Below are 14427 nucleotides of genomic sequence, written 5' to 3'. Positions count from 1 at the left end.
AGGATGTCCTCTATTTTGAAATAATGGGAAAACCCTAGCACATAAACAATAGTTTATTTGTCATCATCCTCTGGTCCATCTATAATGACTTAATATTTATAAATACAAGATTCATATGATTTCTAACTAAATAAACCAATTTTAACTCCTACTGTTTAATTTCTAGTAACATCAAAATTCTTATGTTCAAGTATATATTTTTTTAACTTTGTTACATCCTGGCCTTATCTCCAAAGATCTTAAATTTTGCACACTTTTCATACCTATAAACGTCTGTCGTTTTAAACGTACAACATTCTCTTATAAATTTAAAATATAATACTTATTCTAAAGTGTGTAGCATATACATCCAAATGATTCTCCCAGTTAGTATTATTAGTATTATTTTAACCAATGCCCATCAAAGTTTTTAATTTTCCTGCAGAGAAGGTACCTACTACCAATTAGCAAGAAACGATGCAATACAGGCTTTTGAGGTTTTGTTCAAAAGATTCCTGGGTGAAATTCACATTATCAGGATCCTTATTTTAATTACAGATAAACATAGTGTAGAATTGCAAATTCTCAGAAGTCACTGAATAAATACAAATATCGGTTACTTTAAAATTATAAGAGTTCAAATTCCCCCAAGCCAATTTAAAATATTATAATATTTTAAAGCATATGAAAGGAAAAACCAAAAACAAAAAATAAACACTGACTGTAAAGTGAATCTTACTCAGAATGTTCAAGAGGAAAATTATATAGGTTCATATAAGTCCAGGGTCCTGCTAGAACTATTTTCTTCTTAAAAGACACTATTTTTTCCCATTATAATACACTTTAATTGCAATTGAAATCCCATGTTTTATCACATTTGCATAGTATTTAGCATTTTTGGTTTTAGTGTAAAAATCCAAATACTTGCTGTACACCAAATTTCCAACTTTGCACTCTGTAAAAACTGCATGTATCACTACAGAATGAAACACAAAATTATATTCTTTAAAATCAAGGTAAATCTATAGATTTTTCCAGTTTTATTGCAATGTTTAAAAAAAAAAAAAACTTTTGAAATTTAAAGGGCATTCGATACAAAAATCCCCAAATTTGGAAACAACAGTTTTGGCAGAAAAAGAAATATTATTTCAAAATGAGCATATTGCCAAAGAATGGCAATTCCCTGCTCCTTTTTAGAATCTAGTTTTTTGCCTTTGGAAGATTGGAAGACCTTGGTCTCATGCCAAGCTTCTTATCAATTCTTTGGTTTCTTCTTATTGGCTCAAATATAAATTCTCTTCTTGAGCTTTAAACTCTGCTGCGGGGGGGGAAAAAGGATCATTGCTTTAAAAACAGTTTAATTCACCTAATTGTTATAATTTCATTCACAGACATTCTGGCTAAAAATCATCAAGTACATGAAATCAAAATGGCCCCATCCACGGTCTTCTTCCCACAGCAGCTCGGCGTGGCCTGGGTGGCACCTGGAGCAACACGGATCGGGGGGCAGCCGGACCAGGGCATGCACTCCAGTGTAAGACCCTTCGAGGACTACTTTTACATCTTCCTTATTTGCCCTCTGCTGCCAAGGATCCTGGGGCTTTGCTCCATCTCTTAGCTGTTTCCAGTTGAGGAAGCCTCCATCCTGCCAGAAGAAAAGAGTTCAGGTGGGGAAGAATATGTCCTCTTCTGTGGTTTAAAAAACTAAAAATAAAATCCCTATGTGCCTTCTGCCAGCTGGCATGGACCTCCTGGCTTGTCTCTCCACTGTCTTCCCTCCTTTGACCCAAGGGCAAATCTAAACCCCTTACATTGGCCGTCAAGGACTGTATGACTTGGCTTCTGCTCCCCCTGAGGGGTCACATGTATGCCCTGTGCATCATGTCACACAGTTCTGTGATTGCTTCGTTCTGCTTTCATGTATAGTTTCCTAGGGCCACCATAACAAAGTACCACAAACTGAGTGGCTTAAACGACAGAAATTTACTGGCTCACTTTTCTGGAGGCTAGAACGAGATCAAGGTGTCAGCAGAGTTGGTTCTCTCTGAGGACTGTGATGGAAGGATTTGTTCCATGCCTTTCTTCTAGCTTCTGAGGGTTTGCAGGCAATCTTTGGCGTTCCTTGGCTTGTAGAAGCATCACCTTGCTATCTGCCTTCAAGTTTATGTAGTGTTCTCCCTGTGTGTGTCTTGATTAAAAAACAAATTCAACTGAGTAAATTTTAAAGATCTTATTGGCTCTGTTCAAAGATTCATGAATCAAGCAGCATCCAATCTAGTAGATGGAAAAGCTCCCTGAAGAGTTATACAAGGCAAGAGATTTTATAGGCAGAAGGGAGCAGGAATAAAGAAGTTGCACGAGGCAAAACAGCAGATTGGTTATTGCAAGATTACTTTCCTTACAGGGATGGCAGGGGCCTGCCAGGCAGATTACCTGACTGGTGCTGGTCAGGCTATTCCTGATTGACTGGTGTAAGATTCCATTTCTGGGAGAGCCGAAACTGTAATTAAGTCTTGGTTTCGTGACTTGGGGCTCAGCATAACTGGCTCCACTTAGGGCCTGTTGTCTGTTTTCAACAGTCTTCACTATGTCTTCCTTCTATGTGCACCTGTCTCTGTGTCCAAATTTCCCTAATAAGTACACCAGTCATACTGGATCAGGGCCCAGTCTAATGACCTCATTTTCTCTTGATACCTCTATAAAGACTGTATTTCCAAATATGGTCACATTCTGAGGTCCTGGAGGTCACAGTTGGTGGGACACAATTCAACCCATAACACTTTGGTCTCCTCTGACACCTGTCATATGGTAAGTGTTCAGTAAATATTTGCTGAATAAATGAACAAATAGTTTCCAATCCCAATTCCTATGGACTTCTCTCAAACCAAGTAAAATATGAACTGAGTACACACTACAGGCAAAGCACTGGATACAATTTTACTTGTTATTGAAGATATTAACAATTCTGCTTGGAATTCTCCCTAATTCTAAAGCATGAGTGCCTACACACTTGGGGAACAGACACCAAGTTATGTTACAAGAATTTGGAAGAAAAGTTAAATTTTGCCCCAGCACATTAAGGACTTCAAATGGACATAAACATCCGGAAGATTTTCTGAAGAGCTAGGAAATACATATCTAGGGCTCATGGGAAATGGAAACTGCTAAGCAAGAGCAGTTCTTAAGGTGTTCCCTGCTAAACGGAGAACAAGGCTCCCAGAGTTTTCCCTTTAAGAACTGCAATAGCTCTTGGACTTCCCTGGTGGTCCAGTGGCTAAGACTCCACGTTTCCAGTGTAGGCAGCCCGGGGTTTGATCCCTGGTCAGGGAATTAGATCCCGAGTGCCGCAACTAAGACCCGACACAGCCGAATAAATAAATAAATGTTCAAAAAAAAAAAAAAAAAAGAATTGCAGTAGCTCTCAAGTTGATCCTCTGATATAAAATGGAGTAAGGATTTACATTTTTCTGTGCACCTTTCTTTTTCTTCCTGGTGATTTGGTAGGATCGAACAGAAGGATGTACTTGAATTCTCTGGACTCTGAATCCAGCAACATGGCACTACATACTGTAGAAGCAGAAGGGGCCTAGAGGCAACAGTGATATTCAAACCTGTCCACTCAGGGCCACAGAGGATTCTGTCCCAGGAGTGTCACAGGTCCTCCTGCCTGTGGTAAAAGCATTACAATCCCACCTGGAGGAAGAAAGGCCCACATTCCATGCGGCTTCTGATGGAGGCTGAGGGGAGGGAGGAAGTCCACTGTGTGGAGGGGGCGGGGTCTGATGGGGGGAGATGTTACTGCTGCTACATCTTCAGGGGTTGGGGGGAGTGGGCTGTGACAGAGAGGCTGCACATCGAACATCTGTCTGCCTCCAGGATGCTGGAGAGGGAGGTGGGTCTGCGCTGAGGTACCAGAGTGGGTGTGCGGGCACAAGAGCCTGTGTCCTCAGGCTCTGTAAATTCTATGTGTCCCGGACTGACTCGGACCCAACCCATTCTATTCCTTGTGGTTTATGAAAGGGGCAGCTATACACTGACCATCCTGCTGTGGCCACAAAGAGACCATGGCAAAAGCTGCAGGAGATGATCCCAAGCTTCTTGAGGGACCTCAGAAATCCCCAAGAACTGCTCCCTGGGTATCAGAGATGCCGGGATGAAGGTCAGTAGGAAATAAACATTGTGAGTGGACAGAGAACTTGTGTGAAATATAGTTACATACATAAAAGATAAAAGTCCACCTGTGGGGGACTTCCCTGGTGGTCCAGTGGTTAAGTCTCCGCGCTTCCAACGCAGGGGGGCACAGGTTCGATCCCTGGTCAGGGAACTAAGATCCCACATGCCCCTCCGTGTGGCCAAAAAAAAAAAGTCCACCTGTGGAACCTTGGGCAATCCATTTAACATGCAGAACCTAAATTTTATTACCTATAAAAGAGAAGTGATAATGTCTACTCCTTAACACTTAAGGACCATACAATGCAATCTGAGTGCTGCAACTCAATTCTATTCAAAATCTGTCTGCCACCTACTAACTGAATGATGTCTAAGTAGATTTTAGGTGGGTGCTACTTGAATCACACTACTGAAGCAGCTACTTTGTATTTAGCACTTGGAGGAAAGACAAGACACACATTAAACACCTAGGGAAAAAGGCAAAACCACAAGTGAGATTGTAAGAATAGATCAGGAATTTAGAGAAAAGAAAGCTCACTGTTGTCTGGAGTAGTCAAAGAAGTTTCACAGGGACTTGAACTAGGCCCTCAAGGAAACTTGGGCCTTGGCCTGAGGGCAGGCTGAGAATGGTGGGGAGGGAAGGAAAGAGGAAGCATGGACCGGTGAGGGACAGTGGAAAGTAAAGTTAGATGGATGAAGTGACTGTTTAAAAGGCCAGGTTGGGAAGTTTGAATTTGATCCAATAAGCAATCAAAGCCGTTTTAGATCTTGTGTGCAAACAAATGACAGAGGAATGATGTTGGAGCAGAAGTCTGGTGGCATCCCCAGGACAGGAATTTTGAAGGGTATTTCAATGGCCCAGGTTTAAAAAGCAAGAAACAACAAAGCATCAGTCCTCCAGTGGTCAGTGGTAAGCTGTGCTGATATCATGTACCCCAGATATGACGTGATGAAAAGGCACCTCACCTCTGCAGTATTCTCCCCCCAAATCCATAACCTCGGCCTCACCAAGAGAAAACATCAGACAAACCCAATCTGAGGGACAGTATACAAAAACCAGTGCTCTTCAAAAGTGTCAAGGTCATGAAAGACAAAAGACGAAGAAACTGTCACAGATTAGAGGAGACAAGATTAAGGTCTAAGTCGGGTACCCTGGATCGGCTGCTAGAACCGAAAAGTCATGGTGGAATAACTGGTGAGATCCAAACAAAGTCAGCAACATAGTTCATAGTTTTGTCTCAGTATTATTTGTTTAGTTTTGATGGTTATATATGCTGTTTGCATTAGGGGAAGATGAGTGAAGGGTGTGTGAGAATTCTCTGTACTACCTCTGTAAGTCTTCTGTAAGTCTAAAATTAATTTTAATTAAAAAATAACTACCAGTTCCCCTACCTTCAGCCAGGTGGGCAAATACTGCAAAGCATGAATTTCAGGATTAAGGGGTCTTGTATGGCCTCAGGCTCTGCTGCTCCTAACCTGTACAGCTTTTTCCTGGGCAAATGATTTACACTCTCCATGCTGGCTAATTTTATGTGTCAACTTGACTGGGCCACAGGATGCCCAGATAGCTGGTTAAACAGTATTTCTGGGTGTGTCTGTCAGGATATTTCCAGAAGAGATTAGCATCTGAGGTGGGGGACTAAGGAAAGCAGATGGCCCTCCCCAGTGTGGGTGGGTACCATCCAATCTACTGAGGGCCTGAATACAACAAAAAGACAGAGGAAGGTTGAATTCCCTCTCTGCCTGACTGCTGAGCTGGAACATCCATCTTCTCCTGTCCTGGTGCTCCTGGTTCTCAGGCCATTACACTCAGACTGGAATCTACACCTTGGCTCTCCAGCTCTTAGGACTTTGGGCTACATCAATGGCTTTCCTGGGCCTCCAGCCGGCACATGGCAGATGGTGGGACTTTGCCATATCCCATGAGCCAATACCTTATGATAAATAAATATTTAAAAGCCAGGAAGACTTAAAATAAATAAATAAATAAATATCCATCCTACTGGTGTTGGGAAAACTGGATATCTACACGCAAAAGAACAACTTTGCACTCATCTTACACCATTAACAAAAATTAACTCAAAATGGATTGAAGATTTAAAGCTATGAGCTAAAACTATAAAACTCTTAGAAAAAAACATGGGAGAAAGCTTCATAACATCAGATCAGGCAATGATTTCTTGGACATGATACTAAAAACACAGGCAACAAAAGAAAAAAGTAGATAAATCTGACATCATCAAAATATAAAAATCTGTGCAGCAATGGTATCAACCGAGTGAAAAGACAATCCATAGAATGGAAGAAAATATTCGTAAATCATATATCTCAGCGGTCGGTCCCCAACCTTTTTGGCACCAGGGACTGGTTTCGTGGAAGACAGTTTTTCCACAGACTGGGGTGGGGGTCAGGGGGGATGGCTGTGGGATGATTCAAGTGTGTTATGTTTATTGTGCCCTTTATTTCTATTATTATTACACTGTAATATATAATGAAATAATTATACACCTCACCATAATGCTGACAGGAGGCGGAGCTCAGGCGGTAATGCGAGCAATGTGGAGCGGCTGTAAATACAGATGAAGCTTCACTCTCTGGCCTGCCACTCACCTCCCGCTGTGCAGCCCGGTTCCTAACAGGCCACGGACTGGTACTGGTCCGGGGGTTGGGGACCCCTGATATATCTGATAAGGAGTTAACACCCTGAATATATAAAGACTGCTACAACTCAACAACAAAAAAAACGCAAGTAATCCTATTAAAACATAGGCAAAGGACTTGAATAGACATTTCTCCAAGTAAGATATACAAATGGCCAATAAGCACATGAAAAGATATTCAACATCATCCATTATTAAGGAAATGCAAATCAAACCACAATGAGATACTACTTCAAACCTTTTAGGATAGCTATTAGCAAAAGCAGAAAATAAGTGTTGGCAAGGTGTAGAGAAATTGGAGCCCTTGTGCATTGCTTATGGAAATGTAAAATGGGGCAACCATTATAGAAGAAAGTATGCAGTTCCTCAAAAAATTAAACATAGAACTACCGTACGTACAATCCAGCAATTCCACTGCTGGGTGTATAACCAAAAGAATTGAAAGCAGAGACTTGAACAGATATTGTACCCCACGTTCATAACAGCATTATTCACAATAGCCAAAAAGTGGAAACAACCCGTGTCCACCAATGGATGAATGGATAAATAAAATGTGGTATATACATACAATGGAATATTATTCAGCCTTAATAAGAAAGAAAGTTCTGACACATGCTACAACCTTGAACAGCCATGTTTGAACCGCTATACTAAGTGAAATGAGTCACAAAAGGACAAATTGTTTGATTCCACTTATATGAGATACCTAGAGTATTCAAATTCATAGAGACAGAAGGTGGAATGGTGGTTGCCAAGGGCTGAGGGAAGAGGGGAATGGGAAGTTATTTTTTAATGTCTATGGAGTTTCAGTTTGGGAAGATGAAAAAGTTCTGGAGATGGATGGTAGTGATGGTTGCACAACAATGTGAACATACTTAATGCCACTCAGCTGCACATTTAAAACGGTTAAAATGGTAAATTATGTTATGTATTTTTCGTTCCCCAAAGCTTTAAAAAATACAGCAGGACTGGCTTGATGCATTTTGGAGAATTGTGAGGACAACATAGGCTGTTCTTTAAAGCATAAATAATGGGACACCTAGTAGGGGCTCCTTCCCTTCCCAAATTAGATTATCAGCTGTACCCAGGAATCAATCTCTTAAACAGAGGGAAACTCTGCAGCAATATTAAACTAGATTATAATGATGATTTGTTTCCTGTATGCATTCCTATTAGCCTTGCCTTCCTTGCCGAAAGTTTTGCCTTAGACACACACACACACACACCACACCATCCTTAAAACATTAAAACCTCAAAAAGAGGACAGAAAAAAAAAAAAAAGCCTAGAAAAGCAACAGGAGGCAGCATCACACCCTCAGAGCTACTGGTTTCACTCGGGATGGTCCGTTTTAGCTTCCAAGAGCTACCGCGCACCGCTGCTGTTGTGTCGCTAAGCTTATAATCATCCACAAACGCGCGACTGGATTAGAATGATTTCTAGCTTCTGAGATTCTACGTCTAAGCAACGCAGACTTGGTGTGTCCTTCAACTGGCAAGGGAGCAGTCACAGCTCACGACCCGTCTTTGGCTCCCAAGGCCCCAAAAGCACAGCGCTCCCGTCTCCCTCGTCTCGCCCTTCTTCCCTTCCACCTCCTCTCTCTTTCCTCTTTCGTTCTTTCAAGTGATGAGCTCGCGCAACCACAAACCCACTCACACAAACAAGGCATCCCTCTTTAGAAAACTTTTAAAGAGGCGAGAATCAGGGAGGACCTGGAAGCGGGGTGGACCCTCCAACTCCTCCCTCGCAACCCGTTAAGAACAGCCCACCGCCGGCGCCCGGGCTCCCCGGACGGGCCGGGACCGCGGCCGGTGCCCCGTCCCCAGCGGGAACAACCTCCCCACTGTTCCCGCCCGGAGCGGGTGCCAGCCGCCAGCCGCGCCCCGGCAGCCCGGCGGGCCGGGGTCGTATCGGGTCACCGCGCGGGCGTGCGCCTGGCCGTGGGGCCGGCCTTTGGGCCACAGGAGAGCCCGCCCAGGCCCGGCCCCGCCTCGCCTCGCCCGCCCGCCCGCTCGCCGGCCCGGGCCCTTGACTCCGGCGCCCGCCGCGCTCGCCACCGCACGCCTCCACCCGCGCGGCTCGCTAGCACTCACCGTACTCGCGCCCTCGCCGGCAGCTGCAGCCATGGGTCCCCGAGGCGCACGCGCCTCAGCGCTGAGGCTGCTCGCGCTGGGCGCGCTGCTGTGGCCCGCGGCAGGCGGCTGGGAGCTCACCATACTGCACACCAACGACGTGCACAGCCGGCTGGAGCAGACGAGCGAGGACTCGAGCAAGTGCGTCAACGCCAGCCGCTGCGTGGGCGGCGTGGCACGGCTCGCCACCAAGGTGCGCCAGATTCGCCGCGCCGAGCCCCACGTGCTGCTGCTCGACGCCGGCGACCAGTACCAGGGTACCATCTGGTTCACCGTGTACAAGGGCGTCGAGGTGGCGCACTTCATGAACGCCCTGGGCTACGATGCCATGGTAAGACGGCGAGCCCGGGAAGCTCGGGAGCCCCCTGGGTAGAGTCCCCGGACCGAGAGAGAGAAGCCGGGGTGGAGGAGCCGCCGACGGCGAGGCACGGGTGGCGAGCTGGAACCGGGGCGCAGAGCGCTGTGGGGAGAAAGCGAGACTCCCCGTAAGTGTGCCAGGTGGACGCAGACATAGACGTCCCTTGGCCGATTCGTCTTAAACGGACTAATGTTGCAGCACCCTCACCGTGAGATGGGGCATTTCGAGGAGCGGGTCCCAGCCCTGCCAGTGAGGGCGTTCCGCTGGGGTGCGTGGGACCCCAGTTATCCAGTGCCTGGGACCGAGGCAGACTCGTCACGAACCTCTCATTTACTGCTCGGTCTTTCGAAGAATGCTTTATCTCGATTTACCAATAATTGGAAGTGAAACTAACTCAGGGTCAAAGAGGTTGAGTGCATTATCCAGGTCACCCAGCTCCAGAATAGGGAGACAGATTAAGAATGGACTCCAGAGCCCTTTGACCCCGCAGCTTAAGCATATTTAAGCTGGCAGCCTTGGGGAAAAGGCTGGGCACCTTCTGTGTGCAATTGACTTTCTCTCTGCCTCAGTTCCTGCCTCTATAATACGGGGGTAATAATTCTATCTACTTCAAAGGATTGCCTGGCACATAGTATGGCCTCTTTAAATGTTAGTTCTTATTATTACCAGACCCTGCTGTAGAGGTTTAAACACAGAAAGAAACTTCCAGAGGAGGCCAAAATGCTGAAAACACTGGGTTTCAAAGGATTGCAGTAAAACCAGTTTAGCAGAAGAGATTTAGGAAGAGAGTCCAACTTAAGAGATGAGAGGCTCTTAAAACATGTGCAAGAGTTTAAGTCCAAGTTCCCCAGTGCTCTGTTAAAGGTGATGCCTTATTTGTTAGACTGAATTCTAGAAAAGGAGCAGAGAGGAGTTACACAGTAATAAATAGGTATGACTTTTGTAAGTCAAACCAGCACCAAGTTTAACCCTGTGTAAAATCCTAGAGTAAAGGGATTCCGTGGAGAAACTGGGGGCAAGAAATCCTAGGAGCTTTAGAAGAAGAACAGAGCAGGGGTCCAGGGAAATCTGTGAAGTCCATGTGTGTGCATCTGGAAGGCAGGGAGAGGTATGGTACAGGCTGGAATACAGAGGGCTAATGGCACACTTTGTATCAGAAGAGCACAGAGGTCAGCAAAGCACAGTGCTGTATTTCCCCCCCCCCCCCTGGAAACTTGGAGAGAGGAGGACAGGAAAAGATAAGAGGGTAGAGTTGTTTTGTTTGGGGAGTTTTTTCCAAGAAAGCCCATTGTAGAGAGATGAGAGAAGGGCAGAGAGCTCTCCTCTCCATTCTGATCGTTGGTTTTAAGGTTATCAGGGATGCTCAAAGCAGCAGCAATACAAAGGGACCCCTGAGCCCCAGAGTTTATCTGGGGAGCTCGCCAGCATCTGGACTCCACCAAAGAATCGTGGGTCTCAATAATTCCGTATGTGGCCTCTTAGCGTTCTTATCTCCGCAGCTCAACCTGCCTGATGCTTTGCCCTAAGGTAACAACAGAATAAATATTTATAAAATTGACTTGTTACTAGCCTACGTTGCCATTTCCTCTGAGGAAGAATAAACCTTACGTAAGTTTGTTTTGATTTCATGTATAAACCACAACTTTCTAAACTTTTCTTTTTGTGACACTCTTTTCTCCACAGTTGTGTAGACTCTTTTTGGTGAAAAAAAGATGGATAATTCTTAGTTTTCCTGAATAATAATGTTTTTCTCTTTAAGTCAAATTAAGCTCACGGTGTTAGTCATCATATCAAGTGTTTGTGACAGGATGCTGGGTAAAGCCGAAGCAGTCTGCTGCAAGTTACAGCCCATCACCACCGGGACCTTTTAGAATACTTTCTATTGGATGGAATTACTTTCTTTTCAATTTCACTAAGAATAATTGGACTGGGGCCTGAGGAAAACTGGGCAGCTTATATAATGTTGGCAGGGGGTAAGGAGGGGGAGGAGGGTCAACAGCCGGGGTCCTGATAGCATCTTATTAGACTTACTCTGTGCAGTTCTGGGGTTTGACAAACATGATTTGACCTGCATAAAATCCTAGTTCTCGTGTTGCTTTAACAAAGCTCTGCCGTGTTCTGGGTTTACAGAGGTTTTTCACTGTCATTTTGCTTATACTGCTCTTGGGGAATTTATCGCTGTTCTGCTGTTAATGTTCCTCCCACGCCCACCCACCTGCCGCTACATCTTGACTCCCAGGAAGCTGGAGATTTAGATCAGGGTGGAAAACAGTTGTGCAGGGGCATCTCCAGTTTTCTAGAAACTGGACCTGGTTCGAGGAGCCACATCTAAGGATGCGTGGGTCTGGAGGGCAAAGAGGAAGCTACTAGAATCTAGCTTAACCTCAGGAGTTCCCTAGACCTCTGGACCCGCGTGTCCCAGGGAGAGAGCTGGAGGGGTTCTGATAGCTCTGGAGCCTAGGGCAAGCCTGGGGGAGACCCCTGGACCCAGCTGCCAGGCAGAAAACTCTAGAGGGAGAATGTCACAAGTCGCTAGTTGGTGTCGCTGTATTGGCAGAGGGACAGGAAGACAGCTCAGATACGCATCCGATGTGCATCACCATGTGAGTTTAGCACGTTGCTTTCTCTGAGCGTCCTGTTTCCAACTGCAAAACAGGAGGGACCACCCCTACCCAACGGTGTAGGAGTTTTGCAAGCGATACATGAGATAATAAATGTACTCAAAGAACCCGCTTTTAGTTTCATTGATTTTTGCTATTGTTTCCTTCATTTCTTTTTCATTTATTTCTGACCTGATCTTTATAATTTCTTTCCTTCTGCTGGCTTTGGGGTTTTTTTGTTCTTCTTTCTCTAATTGCTTTAGGTGCAAGGTTAGGTTGTTTATTCGAGATGTTTCCTGTTTCTTGAGGTAGGCTTGTATTGCTATAAACTTCCCTCTTAGCACTGCTTATGCTGCGTCCCATAGGTTTTGGGTCGTCGTATCTCCATTGTCATTTGTTTCTAGGTATTTTTTGATTTCCCCTTTGATTTCTTCAGTGATCACTTCGTTATTAAGTAGTGTATTGTGTAGCCTCCATGTGTTTGTATTGATAAACCATTAGCCAGACTCATCAAGAGAAACAGGGAGAAGACTCAAATCAATAGAATTAGAAATGAAAAAGGAGAAGTAACCACTGACACTGCAGAAATACAAAAGATCATGAGAGATTACTACAAGCAACTCTATGCCAATAAAATGGACAACCTGGAAGAAATGGACAGATTCTTAGAAATGCACAAACTGCCAAGACTGAACCAGGAAGAAATAGAAAATATGAACAGACCAATCACAAGCACTGAAATTGAAACTGTGATTAAAAACCTTCCAACAAACAAAAGCCCAGGACCAGATGGTTTCACAGGTGAATTCTATCAAACATTTAGAGAAGAGCTAACACCTATCCTTCTCAAACTCTTCCAAAATATTGCAGAGGGAGGAACACTCCCAAACTCATTCTACGAGGCCACCATCACCCTGATACCAAAACCAGACAAAGATGTCACAAAGAAAGAAAACTACAGGCCAATATCACTGATGAACATAGATGCAAAAATCCTCAACAAAATACTAGCAAACAGAATCCAACAGCACATTAAAAGGGTCATACACCATGATCAAGTGGGGTTTATCCCAGGAATGCAAGGATTCTTCAATATACGCAAATCAATCAATGTGATACACCATATTAACAAATTGAAGGAGAAAAACCATATGATCATCTCAATAGATGCAGAGAAAGCTTTCAACAAAATTCAACACCCATTTATGATAAAAGCCCTGCAGAAAGTAGGCATAGAGGGAACTTTCCTCAACATAATAAAGGCCATATATGACAAACCCACAGCCAACATTGTCCTCAATGGTGAAAAACTGAAACCATTTCCACTAAGATCAGGAACAAGACAAGGTTGCCCACTCTCACCACTATTATTCAACATAGTTTTGGAAGTGTTAGCCACAGCAATCAGAGAAGACAAAGAAATAAAAGGAATCCAAATCGGAAAAGAAGAAGTAAAGCTGTCACTATTTGCAGATGACATGATACTATACATAGAGAATCCTAAAGATGCTACCAGAAAACTCCTAGAGCTAATCAATGAATTTGGTAAAGTAGCAGGATACAAAATTAATGCACAGAAATCTCTTGCATTCCTATACACTAATGACGAAAAATCTGAAAGTGAAATTAAGAAAACACTCCCGTTTACCATTGCAACAAAAAGAATAAAATATCTAGGAATAAACCTACCTAAGGAGACAAAAGACCTGTATGCAGAAAATTATAAGACACTGATGAAAGAAATTAAAGATGATACAAATAGATGGAGAGATATACCATGTTCCTGGATTGGAAGAATCAACATTGTGAAAATGACTCTACTACCCAAAGCAATCTACAGATTCAATGCAATCCCTATCAAACTACCACTGGCATTTTTCACAGAACTAGAACAAAAAATCTCACAATTTGTATGGAAACACAAAAGACCCCGAATAGCCAAAGCAATCTTGAGAACGAAAAATGGAGCTGGAGGAATCAGACTCCCTGACTTCAGACTATATTACAAAGCTTCAGTAATCAAGACAGTTTGGTACTGGCACAAAAACAGAAATATAGATCAATGGAACAGGATAGAAAGCCCAGAGATAAACCCACGCACATATGGTCACCTTATCTTTGATAAAGGAGGCAAGAATATACAGTGGAGAAAAGACAGCCTCTTCAATAAGTGGTGCTGGGAAAATTGGACAGATAACATGTACAAGTATGAAATTAGAACACTCCCTGACACCATGCACAAAAATAAACTCAAAATGGATTAAAGACCTAAGTGTAAGGCCAGACACTATCAAACTCTTAGAGGAAAACATAGGCAGAACACTCTATGACATACATCACAGCAAGATTCTTTTTGACCCAGCTCCCAGAGAAATGGAAATAAGAACACAAATAAACAAATGGGACCTAATGAAACTTAAAAGCTTTTGCACAGCAAAGGAAACCATAAACAAGACCAAAAGACAACCCTCAGAATGGGAGAAAATATTTGCAAATGAAGCAACCGACAAAGGATTAATCTCCAAGATTT

The 14427-nt window shown here is 43.8% G+C and overlaps 1 protein-coding gene and 1 long non-coding RNA gene across 3 annotated transcripts in view; one reads left to right on the top strand and one right to left on the bottom strand.

The window, feature by feature from the left end:
- Positions 1–482: 482 nt before the first annotated feature.
- LOC118904901 lies at positions 483–6717 on the bottom strand. The gene is made up of 3 exons (XR_005022121.1): positions 6663–6717; positions 1975–2167; positions 483–1624 (listed from the first exon to the last, which is right to left on the bottom strand). It is a non-coding gene; the product is annotated as an uncharacterized LOC118904901 (long non-coding RNA).
- Positions 6718–8478: 1761 nt separating this feature from the next.
- Positions 8479–14427, top strand: part of NT5E (5'-nucleotidase ecto) — a 52548-nt gene continuing 46599 nt past the window's right edge. The window contains exon 1 of one of the 2 annotated variants that reach the window (XM_036870999.1): positions 8479–9270. In XM_036870999.1, the coding sequence (XP_036726894.1) occupies positions 8932–9270 (339 nt within the window). In that variant the 5' untranslated portion in view covers positions 8479–8931. The remainder of the gene's footprint in view (positions 9271–14427) is intronic. The other variant, XM_036870998.1, reaches the window with a different exon arrangement.

This window comes from Balaenoptera musculus, chromosome 12 (assembly GCF_009873245.2).
Source record: "Balaenoptera musculus isolate JJ_BM4_2016_0621 chromosome 12, mBalMus1.pri.v3, whole genome shotgun sequence".
Taxonomy (NCBI): domain Eukaryota; kingdom Metazoa; phylum Chordata; class Mammalia; order Artiodactyla; family Balaenopteridae; genus Balaenoptera; species Balaenoptera musculus.
Note: the sequence above shows the minus strand (reverse complement) of the source record. Positions and strands in the feature narration are given on the sequence as shown.